General features: G+C 33.5%; 1 protein-coding gene across 5 annotated transcripts in view; it reads right to left on the bottom strand.

Moving 5' to 3' along the window:
• Positions 1-19864, bottom strand: part of Ipo11 (importin 11) — a 210906-nt gene that overhangs the window by 13255 nt on the left and 177787 nt on the right. For 3 of the 5 annotated variants that reach the window (XM_046456311.2, XM_046456310.2, XM_046456312.2), the window contains exons 28-29: positions 17752-17847; positions 9204-9288 (exon numbers count right to left, since the gene is read on the bottom strand). In XM_046456311.2, coding sequence (XP_046312267.1) covers positions 9204-9288; positions 17752-17847 — 181 coding nt within the window. Of the gene's footprint in view, positions 1-9203; positions 9289-13628; positions 14026-14916; positions 15047-17751; positions 17848-19864 lie in introns of those variants that run through there. The other 2 variants (XR_006854389.2, XR_009227979.1) reach the window with 2 other exon arrangements.

The following is a 19864-nucleotide window of genomic DNA, read 5'->3' as shown; positions in this document are numbered from 1 at the left end:
GGGTGCAGGGAGACATAAGCAAACCATTTATCAAAGGAATATAAATGAACTGAAAAATGCTTAGCTTCCTTCATAATTAAAAGAGTACATTAAACAATAAGACACTACTTTCTACTCATCCTAGTGACTAGAATGTGGGCTAACACATGGGGACTGCTGGACACACTCATCAACAATTCAATAGTATCATCACTATTGCAGAAACATGTATTCTTCTATCCAGCATATACACTTGTAGGGATTTTCTTGACAAATTTTGAAGTATACAAAGACAGGTGAGAAATTATGTTTACTGAAGCACTCATTGCTTACAAATAACCCCGAAGTGGAAACAATCTCAATCTCTCTCAAGAGCAGAGATTCTCAAATATTTTTACCACAGGGCCTTTAAAAATTTTACAACAAAATTTGTTTATAAGTATTATATATCTACCAATACTCACTGAATTAGAAATGAGAAAAATTTAAAATTATTTGTTAACTCATTTAAAATAACAATAAATCAATTACATGTTAAACGTAAACAATACACTCTTAGGAAAAACAATTTTTTCAAAACAAAAATACCCCTTTAGGGAGGAAAGTGACATTGTTCATTTTTTAATTTTTTGAATCTCTGTAATATTTGGCTTAATAGAAGACAGCTAAATTTTCATATTTATTTCTGTACTTAATCTGTTGTGTTTTGGATGAAGAAAAATCAGCCTTTTCCAGATATATGGTTGGAAAATGGTGGAGTATTTAAGAGGGTCTGCAGATCATATACTTTTCTTTGAAACTATTCTAAAACTCACAAAAAGTATTTTCTTAAAGGTCAGTTACAACAAGAAATCTGAAACCATATCACAGACTTTTCTTTCTCTGTTACATTAAAATCCACTGGTCTACCCATTTTGCCCTTTTAATAAATCTTTTACCCTTGAAAGATTTTTTTAAAAACATGAATTCAATGCTAGTCATTTGGAAAATATTGGTTCAGTGAGTTCTTCCAAATGTTGAAACATTTCATTATCAAAACAAAAATTACAATCTTAACACCACTGCTAATTGCATGAAAAAAACACTAGGAAACTATCAAACTCATGGAGATACAAGATGAAACTTTTCCAAAACTTTCATTTTTGCTTGAAGGTGCAAGGTTTAGCACTGGCAACAATTATTGTTTGTTGTTTTTCTTAAAGTAACAAGCTTTCTTTTCAAGAAAATGTATTCCAAATATCCAAGTGTGAATAACCATGTTTTTTTTTTTTTTTTTTTTTTTTGTCGGTTCTTTCACATTCAAATGATGCTGCTTGAAAAAAGTAGTAATTCAAATGCACTAAACTTCAAGACAACCACTGTTACAGAGAATATTCCCAATTTGACACAAACAATATTTAAAATATATATATTCAAAAGTAGAGACAATAAAATTAATAACTTATACCATTGTATTAAATACATTCTGAAATAAAAATGCTCTTAATACAACTGTCAGGGAAGAATATATACTATAAATAATTAGTATAATATGCTTTCTTTGCCTTTATGCCAGAGTCACATACAACAATTTTTTGAACCCACAATGCTTTTGCAGTACTGGTGCACAGTTCACACAATAAAAGGGGTACATAATATCTTACCATTATTTCATATTTCAAGAGTATAACTTAATACTCTTGAAGGGGTTGTGAGGACCCTCAGTTGTCTGTGGACACCATTTTAAGAACTGCTTAAGAGAGGCATGAGATGAAAATCCATTCAACAGAATGCCATCATATGTAGCCATTAAGTGAAATGATGTGAATCTAAATTGTTGTTCATGTAAATATTACATTTAAGAAAAATGAGCATCTATGATCCCTCCTTGGGGAGGCTAAGGCAGAAGAATCACATTTGAGGCTAACCTAGGCAGTCTAGTGAGATCCTGTCTCAAAAAAAAAAAAAAAAAAAAAGAAAAAAAAAGAAAAAGAAAATAAAAGAAAAGAAAAAGAAAAAAAAAAATGGTGCAGTCTGGCAGACTGGGATGTAGCTCAGTGGGAAAGCACTAGCAAGCATTAAACCCTGAATTCAATCCCTAGTCCCACAAAACAAGCAGATGTGCAGCAGTTGTAATTTATAACATACATACAGATCATACATTTATATATGCAAATAAATTATTGGGAAAGATATATATCATATATCATAGCATTAGTAAAGGTTTCTTGAGGAAAGGATATTTCATATCATATGTTTCTTTTATAGTTTTTAGATTAGTATAGGTTACTGATGTAATTTTTTAAAAAAATCTCTTCAAACTGGCAACTTCCATATATAAAACAATCCTTTAAAAAGAATTCTTAATTTTCCTCCACTGAAAGATAGGTTCCTTATAAAAAATACAACATTACTAATAATTGAGAAAAAGCAGAAGGGAAAAGCAGAAATGAAAACAGGAAAAAGGGCCATGAAGGTAATTCAGTGTTCATGGGCACGCTACCTAAATTACTGCAAGTAAGTTATCCCAAATTAGACCAACTTCTTCACTTACAGACCTTAAGCTTTTATTTACATTAAGCCAACACCACATTTCCAAAGTTTCTAAATAAACAGAGGCAAATTTACTAAATTCTCTTTGATTAAGGTTTGTGGTAACAATTCAAGTAAATAAGAGGGAAAGAGTGAGTGCCCTGCAGCACTCAAGAACAATACTGACATCATCAGTCAATTAATTAATCAACAAAAACAAAATCAAAAACAACACCACCACCCTTCAGAAGACATGGTTCCAAAGGCATTTTCAATAGAGTTTTCTTTTCCTATGTCTTTTGATGACTATTATGTAGCCTACTGTGAAGGATCATAACTCCTGTGATCTCAAACTACTATCACAGGAAGAACTGTTATCTCAGGAGAATGCCTGATTATCAATTTGTGTCTTTATTACATCTCAGCTAGGTTATTTCAATTCATTATTTCCCGTCCTCTTAGACTGCTTTAATGTCACTTGCAACCCTGCAGTTTTTAAGAGCTCAATTGCCTACTGCAACAGTGTTTTTCAAACATTTGGAGTAAATTTAACTCTGGTTTTGCGGGTTTTACTTGTAAGGAAAGCTATGTTCAGACTACAAGTTTGAAATATTTACTATTTTTATACAGTCAGTCTTAGATAACTTTATGCAAAGATGACTCTTTGCATGTTTCAATATCATCTGGAAATGAAGATAAGGATGTATTAACAGTAGTGTAACAATCAGGTAATAAAATTAAAAAAAAAAAAAGGTACATTCTGTGCAAAGCATAAATAAATCCTTGCATTTCAAGAACCTGGCCTGGTAATAAGCTAATAGTATTAAATATTTTAAAAACAATAATATATGCTCTATTGATCAAAATACACCAGAAGACAGGTTCTGTGGGCAGTAATATTCCTTAGAAGAAAAAAGGCTTTAATAAAGATCAAGGCTTTGCACATGGTAAGTGTTTGTATGTGGAATGACTACAAAGGAAAAATAATTCATTTTCAAGATGTTCCTTGACTGTGATTGTAGAGAGGTCATGAAAAGTAGTTACACAACCACAGCAGGAAGTACTGTTGGGTACTTGTCAAAGTAAACAAACTGCTTTTAAGGGAATGTTGAAATGTGAGGATTTATACACATTTTTAATAAATTGGACCTAAAGATAATCAGATTTGGTAGAAAAATCTGTAACAAGTGGCAACCAACATATACGTGATAGCAAATAAGTAGCAACCAAAACATATCGATAAAAGTTAATGGTAAAACTCTTTTCTTTGCAAAATGAGACACAATAATTTGTATTCATTATTTTTAAAAAATTTCTAAGAGGTGGAGAAAGGAAGATAGATTTTACTTGTTAATAATGTTATCACATCAACAAAAACACTCAAAATGAGAATTTGGGGTTGATTCAATTTTATTAACAAACCAGTTTCTGAATACAGCTCCCCCTGCCATCTATCTACAAATTTTATGAAGTTGCTATGTGCCAAAGGCTAAAGAAAAAATGAAAACATTTTAGCAATTTTGAAAGGGAAAAGAATCATATACCAAGTCACCAGGCAGCAAGCATGAGTACTTTTATATCATTTAAAAAAAAAAAACAACCCAATAATGTAATTAAAATAAACCTGACAATTAGTTTAAAATACAGTGGTTTTCAGAAATTATCTTTGACACCGTCATGCATTATGTGAGCAGACTATAAATAATTCACATCAATGACTAAAGAAAAATCTATAAGACAGGGTGATGACTCCCTCCGTCATCAAAATAAAACTTAATGTTTATAGCAGCACAATTCACAGTAGCCAAACTATGGAAACAGCCTAGGTGTCCATCAACAGATGAATGGGTAAAGAAAATGTGGTATATTTACACAATGGAATTTTATTCAGCCATAAAGAAAAAATGAAATTATGGCATCTAAAGAAAAGTGGATAGAACTAGAGGCCATTATGTGAAGTAAGTCAAATCAGAAGATTAAGTGTTGTATGTTTTCTCTTATACGCAGAAGCTAGAGAAGAAAAATGAAAAGATAGGGGTAGATCTCATGAAAATCAAAGGGAGATTAGTAGAGGAAAGGACCCAGAGGGTGGGAAGTGGGGAGGGAAGGGAGTGATACTGGCCCAATTATATTGTTATATTGTTTATTGTGTACATACATTAATACATTAATATGAAACAACAAATCTTATCAGTATATACAACTAACTATATAAAACACCAATAAAAAAGTAGGAAAAAACAAAAATTGAAAATTTTACAAATTGAGGAGAGATTAAATAATTTTTATCTACAATAGTAAAATTGTCTTCAAAAGAATTTAGTAATATAATAATAAGCAAAAGTTCTTCTTTCATTATGTGTTACAAAGTTGTCAACTTGATTGCATTGTTTCTAATAAGAAGTTTGCTATCATTCCCATCTGTTCCCCTTATCCGCAGTTTTACTTTTGTTTCAGTAATGGATCACAGTCCAAAAATATTAAAAGAAAAATTCCAGAAATAAACAATTCAAGAATTTTAAACTCCATGCCATTCTGAGTAGCATGATAAATCTCAAGCAGCCCTTCTCATTCCTGCCAGGGACATGAATCATTTCTGTGCAATGTTTTGACAACATATATGCAACCTCCCTGCTAAGTTATTTAGTAGACATCTGTGTTATCGGATTAAATGTGGTTGTTATCAGTATAGTAGGGACTTGTGTTCCAGAAACCTTTACACAGTAATCTAACACTACATTACAAGGCCCACATTATTTACATCACTTCAGATCACCATGTAAGGCCTATCTCATCTCATATCATCACAAAGAAGGGTGACAGCAGTATAGTAATATATTTACAGAGAAAGGGAGAGAGAAAACAGAGAACTTCACATAACTTTTATTACTGTAATAATTCGTCTACTTTATTACTAGTTATTTCTCCCTATGGCTAATTTATAAAGTAAACATAGTTTTAAAACATAGTATACGTTCAGTACTATTCATGATTTTAGACACAGGAGGTCTTGGGATATATTCCCTGCAGATATGAAGGAAATACTGTATAATGCACCTTTTCCATCCAACTGCTTTTATAATGTTCTCCTTAGCTCTTTTAGAGCCCATTCCAGGGGCTGAGGATGGGCTGGGTTGCTACTGCCTACAAAAGCAACAACATTTTTGGATCCGACATATTTAGGAACCACCTTAAGATGATGACTAAGTAAATCAAAATTTTCTATTATGTAACCTTTGAACTAAGCACTTACACTTTTCTTCTTAGTAAATAATCTCATTTGGGTTGAGGCTGTGGCTCAGTGGCAGAGCGCTTGCCTAGCATGTGCAAGGAACTGGGTTCAATCCTTAGCACCACATAAAAATGAAACAAATAAAATAAAGGCATGCTGTTCATCTATAACTACAAATCGTTTTAAGAAAATTTCATTTTAAAATAAAAACAAAACCTTTACTGTTGGACATATTTTTAAAAACAATAGTTAATTATCTAGAAGCAATTGCTTCCCCTTTTCCTTCAAAAAATGTCTAATGTTAAAGACATAAGAGTAAAAAATGATATAATTCCTTGAAAAGACACAATTTATACTTGTAACCTTGAAGAGATGAGTAAAATCAATTGTTTGTTTCAAGTTATTGGAACATTAGTGTTGTATTATAATTAGATATATTCAAGGTTAAGACACATGATTCTGTCTTAAACCATAAATAGCTGTGGTGGGAAGGGGTATATATTCCCCAAAGATAAACTTAAAATAACCCTTTTTAATGAACCATGGGCTACACCTTTGTATGGTCTTAACGTATGCCCTAACTGTTCTTGATTTTACTGAGATGCCTCCTTCCTCTAGCACTTTACTTAACGCCCTTTCGGTTTGGTTCTTACTAATTTTTAATTCCATATTTCCATGACAAAGATACCCCTCACTAAGATAATGCAAAACAAAACAGAGACAAAATGAAACAAAAATGGAACAAAAATTCATTATGACAGCCTTTCTATCCTCCTGAAATGTACATCCATCCTTTCTCCCTATCTGTTCCTCAGATGCAAATAGTTTTTCCTCAGATGTGAGTGGTTTTTCTTCCATCTCACCCATCTCCAGGGACAGGCAACTTAAAACAAAAGCAAAACAAAAGAAAGAAGAATCTTAAAATGGCTACCCATCCTCTCACCCTGCCCTCAGGGGCGAGCAGTTTACCTTATCACTTACCCTCAGGTTTTCCCCATACGGGCCACCAAATGCCGCAGTCTAGTTGGGCACAATTCACAAGCCACTTGTCAAACAGAAACGAACTTTATTTTTAGAACACCCAGGCCACACCACATGAGCTCTTCAGGAATTCCCTCAGAGCCCAACTGCCACCACCGGCTTCCGGTGAGCCTCTCAACCACCACTCCTCCCACTTTTGAGGCCGATTGGCTGGGTCATGTGGGCGGAGCCAAAAGAGTCCCCCAATGAGCAGCTCCGTGGTCTGAAAGGGCAGGGAAACAGCCCAATGAGCATCACCACAGAGGAGCCAATCAGCTGGCAGCTGGAAGTTTGCTGGGGCAGTGGTGAGCCAATCAGCTGGAAGTTTGCTGGGGCCTCTTCGGCTGTGGCTCTCAACACTGTGGCATTTTTAACATTTTTTTAAAACTAAGAAAATCTTAGTAGAGATGACAATATAAATCTACTTCAAATAGCTACTGAAATGAATAAACTTCAAATTAAATCAGCCACTTTAAAAGGTAATGGCTGTTCTATATAAATCAATTCTACATAAAATTAGAACAATATTGATAAAATAATCAGGCTTCAAGTAAAATTCAGGATCACAAAATGGAATCAAGAAACTCTAAGTGTTAGTTTCAAAACGATGTTCTTGCAGTACTCTTTGAGACAATATTTTGCTCACTTTGAAAATACAGTTGAATTGAGAATGAACTCTTATATGATGTTACTAATGAGGATTGCATACAGAATGAAGAACAGACTTGGGTAGATTAATTTGCTAAAGATCGATATACCAGATTAACAAAAATTAATAAATAAAGTTTAAACAAAAGCTGAATGATTGAGTGCTTATTATTCATTGACAAATTCAGAATATTGTGAAGAAAATTATAATATTTTTCCATAGTACCAGTGATATTAATGCTTAAAAAGATGGGGATGAGAGTGGGGAAAAGACAAATTATTAGAGTATGCCAAGAGCTATCACCATTCTAAGTGAAGAAAATACAGTTTCCATGAATTTGGATACTATACAACAGGTTCCTTTCAAGTGAAAAGACTTCTGCAAGTATATTCATGGGTACTCTGTACTGAGCAAGAAAAGAAATGGTATTAAGCACTTAATTAAAAAAAAAAAGAATATAATATTTTTTTGGCAGCTCACAGGTTCTAAAATCTACTAATACATTTTTCCCCTCATTTCACAGATGAGACAAAACAGCTCGAGAATGTCAAGACAGCTTGTTCAAGGTCACAAACAACAGAAAAAACACCACTAAAATTCTAGTCTTAATACCCATTAGATGTTGTCCTTCTCTCTATACTAGTTGCTAGATCTGACATAAAAGTAGAGTAAAATGAATTAAATGTAGTTTAAAGAAAGGCAGTCAGTGCAGTATTAGCCATAGGCTGGGGATGAAGCCTTTGAGATTTGACAGGAATAACTCAATGAATATACTGAATAGACAAAAATAACCATGAAAGCAAACATTAAGGACTAGATGCCCAGTTTCTCCCCAAATAATTTTATATGTTCATTTATGTGTATATCTATGAGGAAGATACTATTGCTGTTTTTGCTTTGCAAACGAGGAAAAAAGGCAATATAAAGTGGTGAAGCCAGGAAACAATTCCAAAAGTAGAACTTATTATGTGTCTCAGTCAAAAATGTATTTAAAATTTAGAGATTGATTTTTAAAGGCAAGATATTTCAGATGTTTCCTACTATTTTGTTCTTGTTTTTTCCTTATCAGATTCCTCTTGTGAGTTGCTTAGCATCTTGATGTTGCTGAGCTGGCTTTGAATTCCTCCTGTCTCAGCCTCCTGAAGCTGCTGGGATTACAGGTGTGTGCCACCAAGCCCAGCATTAAGGGCATTTTTATACTGACCTGTGATGCGGATCAGAAAAAGTTCATTGTGGGAATTCATAAAATAATAGGGAATGAAAGTGATTTCATTGTTTCTGTCCCCAAACAGAAAGGTTTGAGAGTCACAAGTATTTTATAAGTAAAAGATTAAAACCCCTGGGGGGATGGATAGGGAAGAATGAAAAAACTTTGGATTGTGCAGAGGAAAGAGGGGAGAAGAGGGTGTGTGGGAATGTAGGGTGGAATGAGATGGACACTGTTACATGTATGATTATACTACTGGTGTGACTCTGTACCATGTTCAACCAGAGAAAGGAGAAGTTATGCTCCATTTGTGTACATGTGTCAAAATGCATTCTACTGTATGTATAATTAGAACAAATTAAAAACCTCTGCTTTGCTAAGACAAAAATTATTTCAGATCAACTTCCTGTAGTAGGAATAAAACTTACCTGTTTTAGGGTACACTCCAAGTTTCACAACTCACATACCTAATAGTTCTGCAACAAGGGATAGGTGGAGAGATACATGGATGGACGGACAAATAAACCAAGAGATATTTTCAAACCTAGAGAAAATAATGAAGATGTGGTTTTCCTTAATTTTCAGAAGCTCCTCTTTTAACTTACCATCTTCTTCCTCTTGTCTTGTTCTGTGGGTGGTTCTTCATCTTCTGTCACTTTTGGTTCCTCAAGATGAGACATCAACATACAACTACAATTAAAAAAAAGTGTGGGGGACATGTTCTAAATAAATAAAAGTATTTCAAATACACTAAGAATAATCCCTGAAAAAAATCACCAAAAGCATGAAGAGTTCTACATACTAAAATGTGAGAAACAGACTTAGGTAAATAAGATTTATATTTCAATAAGGTTTTTTTTAAATTATAAAAGGTATCATACTTTAAAAAAGGGCTAGTTACATCAAAAAATTCTAGAGAACAGAGAGCCTACATTTTGGGAGCAAATTTTTGCCAAATGCATGTCAGATAGAACATTAATCTCCAGGATACATAAAGAACTCAAAAAACTTAACACCAAAAAAATAAACAACCCAATTAATAAATGCAATGAACCAAAATGGTGTCATATATACCTAATTAAAATAAATAAAATTCTAGAGCATTTTACTTGAGCTTTTGAAACAGTAAATTATAAGAAGGAGCTGAGCAGACACTTCTCAGAAGATATACATCTGATCAACAATTATTTAAAAAAATGTTCAACATTTCTAGTAATTAGAGAAATGCAAATCAAAACTACTCTAAGATTTCATCTCACTCCAGTCAGAATGGCAGCTATCAAGAATAAAGACAACAATAAATGTTGGCAAGGATGTAGGGAAAAAAGCATACTCATATATTGCTGGTGGGACTGCAAATTGGTGCAACCAATCTGAAAAGCAGTATGAAGATTCCTTAGAAAACTTAGAAAGGAAACAACCATTTGACCCAGCTATTCCACTCCTTGGTTTATACCCAAAGGACTTAAAAGTCAGCATATATAGTAAGGCAGCCACATCAATGTTCATAGCAGTTCAACTCACAATAGCTAAACTGTAGAAGCAACCTAGATGCCCTTCAATAGATGAATGGATAAAGAAACTGTGGTATATATACACAATGGAATATTACTCAGCATTGAAAGATAATAAGATTATGGCATTTGCAGGTAAATGAATGGAGCTGGGGAATATTATGCTAAGCGAAGTAAGCCAACCCAAAATATCAATAGCCAAATGTTCTCTCTGATAAGTGGACGCTGACTATTATTTTTTTAAGGGAGGAGCATGAGAAAATGGAGGAACTTTGGGCAAAAGGGAGGGAGGGATGGGGAGGGTACATTGAGGCAGAATAGATAGTGGAATGAGATGGCAACATCGTGTACAACCATCGAAATGAAAAATTGTGCTGCAATTGTGTGCAATGAATCAAAATGCATTCTGCTGTCATATATACCTAATTAAAATAAATAAAATTCATTTTAAATTCATTTAAAAGAGCATTTTACTTGAGCTTTTGAAATAGTAAATAATAAGAAATTTATTTATAGGCAACTTTTGAATTACATGACAAAACAAACTAAATACCTTATATCTTTCTTAAAAATTGACACATAAAATATTTCTTTCACCCAGTCTTGATGTCTGCAAATATTACATGTAATAATTTAAACAGTGATGTCATTACAACACCATTAATTATGCAGCAATCTATTTTGTGCCTCAAATGATATTTCTGTGCTCTGAGGAACTTGTCCCTGACAGTACTGGTTCCTTTAGGACAGTTATAAATCATTCTATTTTGATTATCTGCATCACTGCTCCCCATCATTACCAGAGATAATAGAAAGAGTCTCCTATTCAGTCAACACTGGTTCTAAGGAGATAAGAAATGAATATTGTCTAGTGAATCACCCTGATGGAATAGACCCTACACTTTCATAATTTAGAACAGGAGAATTCAGTAATTTATCCGAGTCAGTGGTTCCTAACCAATAAACTATGGCAAAGACAGTCTGGTTTCTCTTATATTTTGCAGCAAGTACAGGTGAAAGACAATTTGTGACTTGGCTGAACTTTTCCTTGGTGAACATGGGACCCTCATTCTTGTTCCTCACCATTAAAATTGTTTTTGGAACAACTGCTTCTGACCCAGTCACAATGGTGTGATCAAATAGTAAGAACCTTAGTCCTGAAAACCAGAGAGTTCAATTCCTAACTCATTAAATGGCCATGATCTCTCAGAGCTATAATGCTTCTGTCTACTGCAATTAAAATACAGCAATGCACAAATGGCTGTCTAACAAACTCTGGCACCAAGAAAATACATCATTATATCAACCCAAAAGCTATTTAATAAGTAAATGTCTTGGAAGTCTAGATCCCAGTTTGTATTTTAGAACTGAATAATATATTATCTATTTTATACCAGCTGCACTTGAATTCTAATTGCAATAGATGTGGGTCTTCATAGAAGCACACTTGATTTTGCATCAAATTAACTTACTTGTATAGCCAAAATTCTCTGTTCTGGTTTCCCTATGTTCAAAGATAGTAATATAAGTATTTTAATACATAAAAAATTTTCCTCCTTTTTTTTTTAAATGACCAAACATTATCCAAATAGAAGAATATTTATGCTTTGCATTTCTGCAAATTATATTCATTTGGGTCTCAGGAAGGTGGAAAATGAAAATATTAAAAAAATTTTTCTTTGATTAAAGAGCCCAAGGCTGATATTCTCTTATAGGATAATCTCCCATTAAGCATCAAATGTCACTTTGCTAACAAAAGTAGCTAAACAATCATTTTTTACTTAAAAGGCATATGAGAATTAACAGATTTCTAGTAGGTTAAAATGTGTGGGTTGTGAATGTCATAATTATAGTACTGATAAAACAGTAAACAAGTTTAAAACAGGACTAACATTTATAGCCACACCCCCATTCTATATTCAGAACAGAAATCATTGGAAACCTCCAGGCACTCTAGATGCTAAATCAAAATCTTTCTCAACAAGAAACTCTTAACCAGCAAACACACCAACAAGTGACGGCATAAAATAAGAAACCCTTTAAATTATTTCTGATTAATTTACAAGGTACTTATAGTAACAACTTCATTTAATCTACACAAACTCTGCCTGAGAATTCGTATTTCTCACAGTTTCCTCTGTGATTTTCTTTCATGATATCCTCCATGCTGATGCTAACATTGTTGCTGAGGTGAGAGGATACACACACTTTGTTAACCATGGTCCTGTATTAGGAGAGATCACCGTATGCTTCCTACTTACATTTCTATCTTTTTAGTCCTGATGAAACTGATTTCAACAATAATTATTTTTAATGTTATGTAACTAGCTTTCAGGTAGCTAATGTAAAATACCTACTTTCCAGTATGGCCTAATACACACAAAACTAAACTGATAATATTATTCAGTTGGTCTATGTAGTCTACTTTAGTTGCTTCCATAATCATCTTTCTTAGTAACAGAATCCTAAATCTGTCCAATTATCCTCACCTTCCATGCCACCATAATCTTTGAAAGAGGCTGAGCCCAGTCTCAGGGCCAGCAGCTCAATAAGCAAGGATGTTGATCCCATCCTCATGGTCAACGACTGCTTGCAGCAGTGGCACATTTAACAAATTCTAGTCAATTGGACATGAGGGAAAATCTGATGAAATGATTTCTAGAAAAGGTTTACCGTGATCTTACAAATGACATAAAGAAAAAGATCACTTGTCTGTTCCTGGTCACGTGCCTGGGCCTACTTTGTGTGGATGTACGAGGTCCATGCAGATGAGAGTAATGTGCTCACCAGATGAAATAGAAAGAAATCGGGTCTTCAATATGGTTAGTAAGGCTAAAGTTAGTGACTCCACCACTTATCTACAGTAGTTTTTTTTTTTGTCACAGATAACCAATTCTTTATTGTTAAAGTTGAAAGTCCTTTTTTAGTCCCTTATATAAACACCTTATGAAAAATTCATTTCTGAGTCCTAGCCAAGAAACAGTCTCCCTCTCCTGATAAACCTATTTTCTTCTTGAAAATAAGAACCATCCATGTAATTAAAAAAAAAAAATTATTTTCCTTTTAACTGTAGTTGGATAGCTCACAACTGTTTTCTATCCAGATGTCACAGGTTTCCAGAGTCAAGGTTTGTTTTTCAAATCCCTTCAATCTTGTGCTAACAGCTTTCTGTTACAAAGAATATGTGCTTTTCATATGCACTGTCTCAAATTCCTCTTGTGTCAGAATATAAGCAGGTAACTAAATGCGGCCATTAGCAGTGTAGAAAAAGTGTCTTGAAGAACAGAGAAAGAAGCAATGAATTCTCTGAGTCTAAAAAGGTTATTTACCAATTAGAGCAAAGCATAGGGCATGACACACCAAGAGAAGAAATGACTAGTCAAGGCATGAGTATAAAAATGTATGGCAGGGATGGGGTTGTAGCTCAGGGGTAGAGTGCTTGCCCAACATATGTGAGGCACTAGGTTTGATTCTCAGCACCACATATAAATAAATGACCATCAACAACTAAAAAAATAAAAATATGACAATATATATATATATTTTAAAAGTGTATGACATTTTAGGGGAATGATGAGCCATCCAGGGAAGCAAGAGAGAAAGCTAGGGTTGTAGATGGAAGGTCACCATAGAATAGGGTCCCATCATCTTCCTTCTGTAAATAAGTCGGTTTTTTATTTTAGGAAAGTAGGAGAGCATGGATGAGAAGGGGAAAATGGAAAAGAGACCCCCAATGAAGTCACTAGGACCTATAGGAGTTACAATAACATATAGGTGATATCCTCAGAATCAAGAAATGAGAGGGGCTGGGATTGTGGCTCAGTGGTAGAGCGCTCGTCTAGCACAGGTGGGACCCGGGTTCGATCCTCAGCACCACATAAAAATAAAGGCATTGTGTTGTGTCCATCTATACCTAAAAAAATTAAAAAAAAAAATTAGGTTCCTTCTAGTATTCCCATACATTCTAAAGAACATCTGTTGTGTCAACATAGTAAACAAAGGAGAAAAAAATCAATTTACTTCTGTTTCAAATAAGACTACTTCTTTTATAGCTGGTATGTTCTACACTCTATAGCCTTAAAAACCATGATTTATGAGTCCTTTTCTAATAAATTTTATTGCCTTTAGGCTTCCTAAAATGCCAACTAAATTCTTCCTTTTTACTTCCCCAAATGTTGGCAAAGGATTAGCGATTTCATTTCCCAATGTTCCTGACACAAAATAGCATATAAGAAAATGAAAACATGCTAACTAGATGGCCAATCTCTAGCCTAATACATTTTCCTAGTTTAATGTAACAAACTCTACTAACTTGAAATAAAATAACAAATTAACAAACCCAGATTCATAAACTTTCAAAATGAAACTCCTCTTTCTTCCACAAGGATTCATTTTCAATACTAGTCTCAAGAAATACTAGTATCAAAATTAATTATAGCCCATTGGTGACTCCATTTCTTGGAATATAAACTTTTATTTTTAGTAAAATAAAGGTGGGACTATTGGAAGAAAAAAATAAAAACTCTTCCATCCCCCCCCCCCCACAAAATATTAAATTTTAAAATTCTTATATGATTGCATTATGAGGATATTTATGGTGCAAATAAGCATAGGCTGTTCAATAAAGCACAATTATTTTTTAAAAATTATATATGTCACCTGAACTTATATACCTTTCAATGCTCTCTAGCCACACCTATTTATCACCAATCTCTGCCAATCTTTTTCATAAAATCAATCTCAAATTCATCTCAGCATTGTTCATCAAGTCCAGATTACTATAATAGCTAAATGTTTTCCTCACCTCCAATGCAGTAGATTTTCAATTTTACCAGTCTGTCTCCCTTCTACAGGCTGTGAGCACTATCAGGACAGTTTCAGTGGCTTCCTTTCACAGCACAGTGGTGGGCATACACACGTCTGAATAAAGAGATCTGTCAACAAGGCTTCCTTAGTGTGAAGGGTTTAATTTTATCTGTCAGTTTGTCTGTGCTACCAGTGCCCAAATACTTGGCTAAATATTATTCTAGATGCGTCACTGAGGCTGTTTCTAGATGAAATTAGCATTTGAATCAGCAGAGATAATTACAGCTGCTTGCCTACCCTGGGGCCTCACTCAGTCAATCTCCTGAAGGCCTGAAGAGAACAAAACTGCTGAATAAAAAGAATTCACTATTGCCTGCTTCAAGCTTGGATGTGAAGCTTTTCCCGACTTCAGGCCTGGGCTACAATTTAAACTGTAGACCTTATCTCAGCCTCCATAATCATGGGAACCAATTTCTTGTAATAAATCTCTGTATTATATACTCTTATTGTTTCGGTTTCTCTGGAGAAGCCTAATACATTACTTATGGAGGTAAAGAAAGGGTTTTCTCCTTTGTTCTAATTCATTGTCAAGACAACAATAAAAAATTCTACAGAACCAGATAGATTAATTTTCTTTAACTGTTTAAATAAACAGAAAGGGAAGCTGGACGCCAAGTTAGCTATGTAAGTAAATATTTTATGTTTCTTATGTGAACTTTTCTAAAGTCTCAATTATTCCCCGTGGTCTTCTGAACTGAAACTTATAGAACTCTATATAATTCATAGAATTAGAGGGGGATGATGTGTCAAAGATCTAGTTACTCTTAGAAACAGGCTCAGAAAAGCTAGGTAATTTGTTTCTCTTCCACATTTCCATCTGCTAAATCTCACAACAGGATAAAACCAACTGCCAACAAGTCTGGGAGTCTAAGAAAAGGAAAAGTGGAAAGTCAATGTTCTAACTAACTATCTATGAACACTAACCCTGCATCTAGGCCTTTCCAGTTTGTAATGGTTTCCTACTCAAGTTTGTTTTCTTCCAACATTTCCTCTTTCAAACCAAAACTTTTTCCTTCATACTGAACTTATTGAGTAAGATTTTTTTTTTAAAAAAATATTTATATATTTTTAGTTGTAGTTGGACACAATACCTTTATTTTATTTATTTTTATGTGGTGCTGTGGATTGAACCCAGGACCTTGCATGTTGTAGGCAAGGTCCTGGGTTCTATTGCTGAGTCACAACCCCAGCCCAACTAAGACTTTTCTTGACTCTTCCACACATCTATTGATCACTAATTTTTCTGGGCTGTGATCCTGATTTTTAATATAATGACACTGCAGTAGATAATTTCTAAACTTCTAACAATTTCCAGATTCTCATCTTTTACAGTTAAAACACATTTTGTTCTACTTCCTATATCCTAGTTCTCATCCTTCCTTGAAGATTATATCACAGTACCCTTTCTTTCTCTGAGTTTCTATTAAAGCATGACCTAGAGTTCTACTATGCAGTGTACACAAAAGGTACATAACTGCCTTTACTCTCTATATTTTCATGTGCTGTGAGCCATGCCCTTCTCCCAACTACATTATATAGTTCAAAGAGAAGGACAGGAACATCTGAACATACCCTAAATATTCACAAACAGTTGCAAAATTTTTCACATAATGTATTTAAAATAATAAAACACTTTTCCCAGTCATGTGCCACAAACTAATTAACTTTTTAAAAAAATTGCCTATATCCATGAATGGTTTAATATTTTTGGTTTGTAATCACAAAAAACGTTTGATGCTCCCACTCCATATAAGCTGTTTCCTTAAAAACTAAGTGACAAATCAGGTATATTTTTATTTATGTTTAATGAGATTTAACAACATATATTTGCTTTCCATATTTTTCAAAAAAATATGATTCAAATGGCAATGGCCATAGTTCAAATGGCAATCCCATTTGCTATAAAGGCTTTGTAAGAAGAAAACAGACTTATCAATGTTTTTAATGAGGAGTAAAACAGTCTAGAATCTCATGAAGCCCTTCTTATGATGATATAAATATGCCCTTTATTAACAGTAATAAGAGGGAAGTTATAACAATCCTACAAACTGCAAAAAGATACATTGATATATTTTTTTATACCTTCATTTTATTTATCTATTTTTATGTGGTGCTGAGGATTGAACCCAGTGCCTGGCAGGGGCTAGGCGAGCACTCTACCTCTGAGCCACAACCCCAGCCCTACATTGATTTTTAATAAAAGAAAAATTCAAATTAATAATTGTATAAAAATGAGACTATCAGATTCCTGATAACATGATTTTAACTATTCTTCCAAAGAATATAATTTTAACTATTATTTTTTGGTACTAATTAATCATTACATGACACCCTTACTCAACACTATGAAAGGCACTAGAGATGCTTTAACCAGACAAATACAGAGCAACACATCTCATTTCACCCTAAAACTGGCCTGGATAGGGAAATTTTGTAAACTGAAAATAAAAACATGCAGAAAATATCATTTAGAAAGAAATTTATATGCTAATATGCATTTGCGATTTTTAAAAATATTAATATTAAATCAGAAAACAATGATTGCATCAAAGAATCTAGAATACAACAAAGTTGATTCCAAGATCAAACACACATAATATATAAATATTTACAAAAAATATATAAACAAAATGGTGAATAAAAAATTTTCTGTATAAAAGACAGAATTATAAGATTTCTATACTGTACTTATATGATAATAATGAAAAAAAACCATGCAGCATATACTTGATTATTCCAATACAAATGTGATTAAATTGAAGAATCCACCTACTCTTTATAAGTTCCTGTTTCAGGATCTTCTGTCATGACATCATGTAGACCCTCCACTGAGATATTGATAATCCCACAGAATTTATCTTGGATAACACTAGAATAAAAGAACAACAAAAATATCAACCAAAACAACAACAACAACAACAAAAAAAAAACAGGTTAGCTGGAATACTTTAACAGGCTACTTTGTTTTTAAAATCTAAATATTGTCTTGAACATTAAGAGAAACTTTAGTTCTGAAATACAAAAGAAACTTTCAAAATATATTTCTTAAAGCAAAAATTTTATATTGAAAATGCTTTGCACATAACATTATAAATTTCTTTCAAATATTATTAGTGTGTATAAATGCAGAGGAATAGATTATATAGGTAATAGAGAGTTTAAGACTTTAACATAATATTTTGTATTATTTTATAACTACAGATAAAGATACAAAAGTGGTGGCAAAAATCTGTTATTTTTGGCTGCACCCATCTGTAACTCTAATGACTTTGGAGGCTGAGGCAGGAAGACAAATTCAAGGCCAGCCATAGCAGCTTAGGGAGACCTTGTTTCAAAATAAAAAGGTCTTGGGAATATAGTTTTGTGGTTCACTACAAAACCTGGGTTCACTTCCTAGCATCAAACCCCAAATCTTGGCTCTTCTGAAGATACAAAGATATGAACAAGGAAAAAACTTATAGTCTGTAAAGAAAATATTTGTAAAATGCATGTCTGCTAAAGGACTTGGATCTGGAATAAATAAAGAACTCTGAAAACTCAATAAGATAAAAAATAAATTCATTTTGAAATAGTTAAAATCTAAAGAGACTCTTCATTGAAGAAGATACTCAGGTGGCATGTGAGAACCTGAAAGGATATTCAACATGATTAGGTGTTAGAGAAATGCAAATTAAAATCATGAGACTAATAAATACCTTAAAAAAATAAAAATCATGAGACTTTAATGAATAGTAAAATTATGAAGACTGACAGTACCAAGTGTTGGAAAGAATGAAAAAAGAAATTGTAACACATTGCTATTAATAACTTAAATAGAATATTTATTTCAGAAAACATGTCATTTTTTACAAAGTTAAATATATACCACACAAGGAAGAAATCCCACTCCTAGGTATTTACCTAAGCCAATACAAGTATTCTAAGGCCTGAATATGAATATTTATGGCAGCATTATTCATAACAGCCCCAAACTGCAAATGATTCCAATGTCTAAAGAATGCCTCAACAAATTGTGGAACACTTTAAAAAAAAAAAAAAATACTGGGGATTGAACTCAGGGACACTCAACCACATCCCTAGCCCTATTTATATTTTATTTAGAGACAGGGTCTCACTTAATTGCTTAGCCCCTCACTGTTGCTGAGGCTGGCTTTGAACCGTGATCCTCCTGTCTCAGCCTCCCGAGTCGCTGAGATTACAGGCATGCAACACTGGGCCCAGCTTGCATGTGTCTTTTTGGAAAGGCAAAATTATTTGATCAGTGGTTTCCTGGCAAAGGAACAGAAAGGAACATTTGGGATGACAAAAATATTCTACATCATAGTAGTGGTTACACAACTATACATTTACCAAAATGGTACACTTAAAAAGGGTTTTGGTATATGTAAACTGTAACTTAATATACCTGACTTGTCAAACAGCAAAAACATATAACCACCCATAGATATACTACATTATACTATTCAAATTTAGAACGAACTGAATAATAAATTATAACTCTTGCCTCCAGGGAATTTATAGCTTCATTCCCACAAGGGACATAACCATGTTTTTCACACTACATTAACATGTTTAATTTTTTTTTTTAACCCATTCAGTGAAGTTCTTCCCAAGGTCAGTGTAGTCTGGCTGGGTTATTTCCCCCTTTGTAAATCAAAACCCCCGAATCCATACATTTAAATGTGATGACATTTTGCAGAACTAAATCATCAGATGGGTTAAATAATAATTAGTAAATATCATTCTGATCTATAACACTGATACCAAAAGTTTGTTCCTTGTCTCTGTTGCTGATCTAATAATGAGGACAAGGTTTTAAGAAAAAGGAAAAGGTTTTGTTGATTTGCTTGCAAAGAAAAACATGGGGACTCCTGTCCCAGAGTCTG

The sequence above is a fragment of the Marmota monax genome, unplaced genomic scaffold (genome assembly GCF_021218885.2).
Source record: "Marmota monax isolate L192 unplaced genomic scaffold, Marmota_monax_Labrador192_F-V1.1 WCK01_AAM20220418_F8-fsc00037, whole genome shotgun sequence".
Classification (NCBI taxonomy): domain Eukaryota; kingdom Metazoa; phylum Chordata; class Mammalia; order Rodentia; family Sciuridae; genus Marmota; species Marmota monax.
The sequence above is the reverse complement of the archived record's forward strand: the minus strand, read 5'-3'. Positions and strand labels throughout refer to the sequence as shown.